Genomic DNA, 2,319 nt, shown 5'->3' on the forward strand with positions numbered 1-2,319 from the left:
TATATATATATATAATTTCAGATTCCTTAAACTATGTATTTACAATTATTTATGTAAAACAAGCCTGTTAAAATGAATGGTGAATGGTCATCAGTCTAATTATAGTTTTCTTTAGTCTCTGCAAGCAAGTGCATCTAATGAATTTAAATATGTATTTACAGAGAGGATCTGTGGGACAGTGATTCTTTAGATTCAGCATCTGACCTTCTAGAAATACTGAATAAGAAACATTTATCTCGGGGAGGAAAAGTTGCCCATGGAAAAAATTGTAAGATGAAGAAAACCATCGAAGAGGTATGTCGATTAAAAATATGTATATTAGAATTCATGATTGTTCATGATACACATAAAAATCTACTTATTTTCATTTTCCTTAATTTCTATTTCTTGTCTTAAAAGTGTAATTCTCCCTTTTAATGTGCCAGATAGTGCAAAACGGTTTGTAATATTTTTTTAAATAAATACTTATACCATAAGTTATATCAATATATACATTACTATACTCCTTTTCATAAAAAATGGCTCTCACATCATTACTTATATGTAATGAATACTTAGTACTAATTTTCGATACAAAAAAGAGTAATATGTATAATGTACTTTAAGTGTATATGCTCCATCAAAACCTTTTGGGCCTCTAATACTTAGCATTATTCTGTATTGAAATTGTATAGAATAGTGTTCGTCAAAATATAAGTATTTTTAACTCCTGCTATTTGCCGTTGCTTTACACCAGAAATGTTCATTTCATCATGTATTATAAACTTTTGTACATACTCTAAATGTTTTCACTAATACCAGATTTTCTTTATAAATTCCCAGTATGAGAAAGAAATAGAAAACTTAAAACATCTGATAACTGAGCTACAAAGCAAGCTGAATCAAGCAGAAAAAAAGCTTTTTCGTCGAGAGTTCAATACAGAGCAGGTTATGGCAAACTGGCATGCTAAGTTGGAAGCTGGTGAAGAACGTCTGAAGAAACAACAAGAAGAAAAAGATCAGCAAATGAAAAATATTATTACCAGGTAGATATACCCTTCATATTGCTGGCTTTTCTACAGTTGTGAATGACACATTGTTTCAATGTGAACCAGAAAATAATTAGAAAAACTTATGTAAGGCATTTGAGTGTGAGAGCTTTTCTGTGAATTATAAATAAACTATAAGTAAAAATAAAAGCTAATTCAAAACTTATACATCAAATAAACACTACAATAGAAAAACCGAACAAACAGAAACGAATAAAAATGATGAAGTTTCAAAACAGGGCATTTAAAAACTTGTGACCATAAATATCTTAAAGTTTTTGGCATTTGTAGTAATAATGATTATTTTTTATTTATCAATCACAAAGCAATAAGTTATTTGATTTGTAAGTGCTGTTGTCAGTATTATTTTCAATGATCAAGTGAAAAACATTTTATTTTTATCATTTGCTTTCATACCATTTAGGTATTTAAAAACTTTAAGCTTGTATGTTAATTGTATTCATTATAAGATGAAAGAAAACAGAATTTTTTTTAAACATCGGTGCTCCATATCTAACACTTGTTCTACACAAAAACATGTGTTCTATGTTTTCTAAAATCTATATTTGCTGTATAATATCATGATTTTATGTGTCATAATAAGGATGTTTATAAATAATAGGTTGATTACTGTGGAGGATGAGTTGCGACGTGAACAGCAAGAGATGCAGGGATTGATTGTCGTCAAGCAGAAGGTAATTGAAGCACAAGAAAGAAAGATCCATTCACTAGACTCTGCTAATGTGAGGCTTGTGAAAGCTCTGAGTCAGTTAAAGGAACGCTACAAACTTCTGGGACAAAATGGATTAAGAAACTCACCTCCACTACAAGTACCTCTCCTGGAAAATGGAGAACTTCCTTACAAGAGTAGTTCTTGCTAATTTATCTAAAGACTCTGTTGTCAGCCCACCAAGGTGACGTGTACCTCCAGGCCTGCTGCTAACAGTATCAGCCAGTGCAATTTTTTTGTGTTTGTATTAGAATAAATGCCCCCCAGTGGTACAGCAGTATGTCTGCGGACTTACAATGTTAGAAACCGGGTTTCGATACCCGTAGTGGGCAGAGCACAGATAGCCCTTGTGTAGCTTTGTGCATAATTAAAAACAAGCAAATGAGAATAAATCATTACTTTTTAGTTGTGTGGTTGGTCATTCTGGCAGTTATAAAAAAAGAAAACATGAATGAAGTGATTTCCTCAAAAGAAAAAAATTCTAAATTTTACTCTTTAGGAAATGATTACTTTATTATTATTTTACTTTTGGATTGGATGAGCATTTCTCTTTATATTTAG

General features: G+C 30.9%; 1 protein-coding gene across 1 annotated transcript in view; it reads left to right on the plus strand.

Annotated features, from left to right (window-relative positions):
• LOC106466135 (ras GTPase-activating protein nGAP-like) overlaps positions 1-2,265 on the plus strand; it is a 48,104-nt gene extending 45,839 nt beyond the window's left edge. Inside the window, exons 23-25 of the mRNA XM_022394095.1 lie at positions 162-294; positions 823-1,025; positions 1,651-2,265. Of these exons, the coding sequence (XP_022249803.1) occupies positions 162-294; positions 823-1,025; positions 1,651-1,909 (595 nt within the window). The 3' untranslated portion in view covers positions 1,910-2,265. The remainder of the gene's footprint in view (positions 1-161; positions 295-822; positions 1,026-1,650) is intronic.
• Positions 2,266-2,319: the final 54 nt, after the last annotated feature.

This window comes from Limulus polyphemus, unplaced genomic scaffold, assembly GCF_000517525.1.
Source record: "Limulus polyphemus unplaced genomic scaffold, Limulus_polyphemus-2.1.2 Scaffold2165, whole genome shotgun sequence".
Classification (NCBI taxonomy): Eukaryota; Metazoa; Arthropoda; class Merostomata; order Xiphosura; family Limulidae; genus Limulus; species Limulus polyphemus.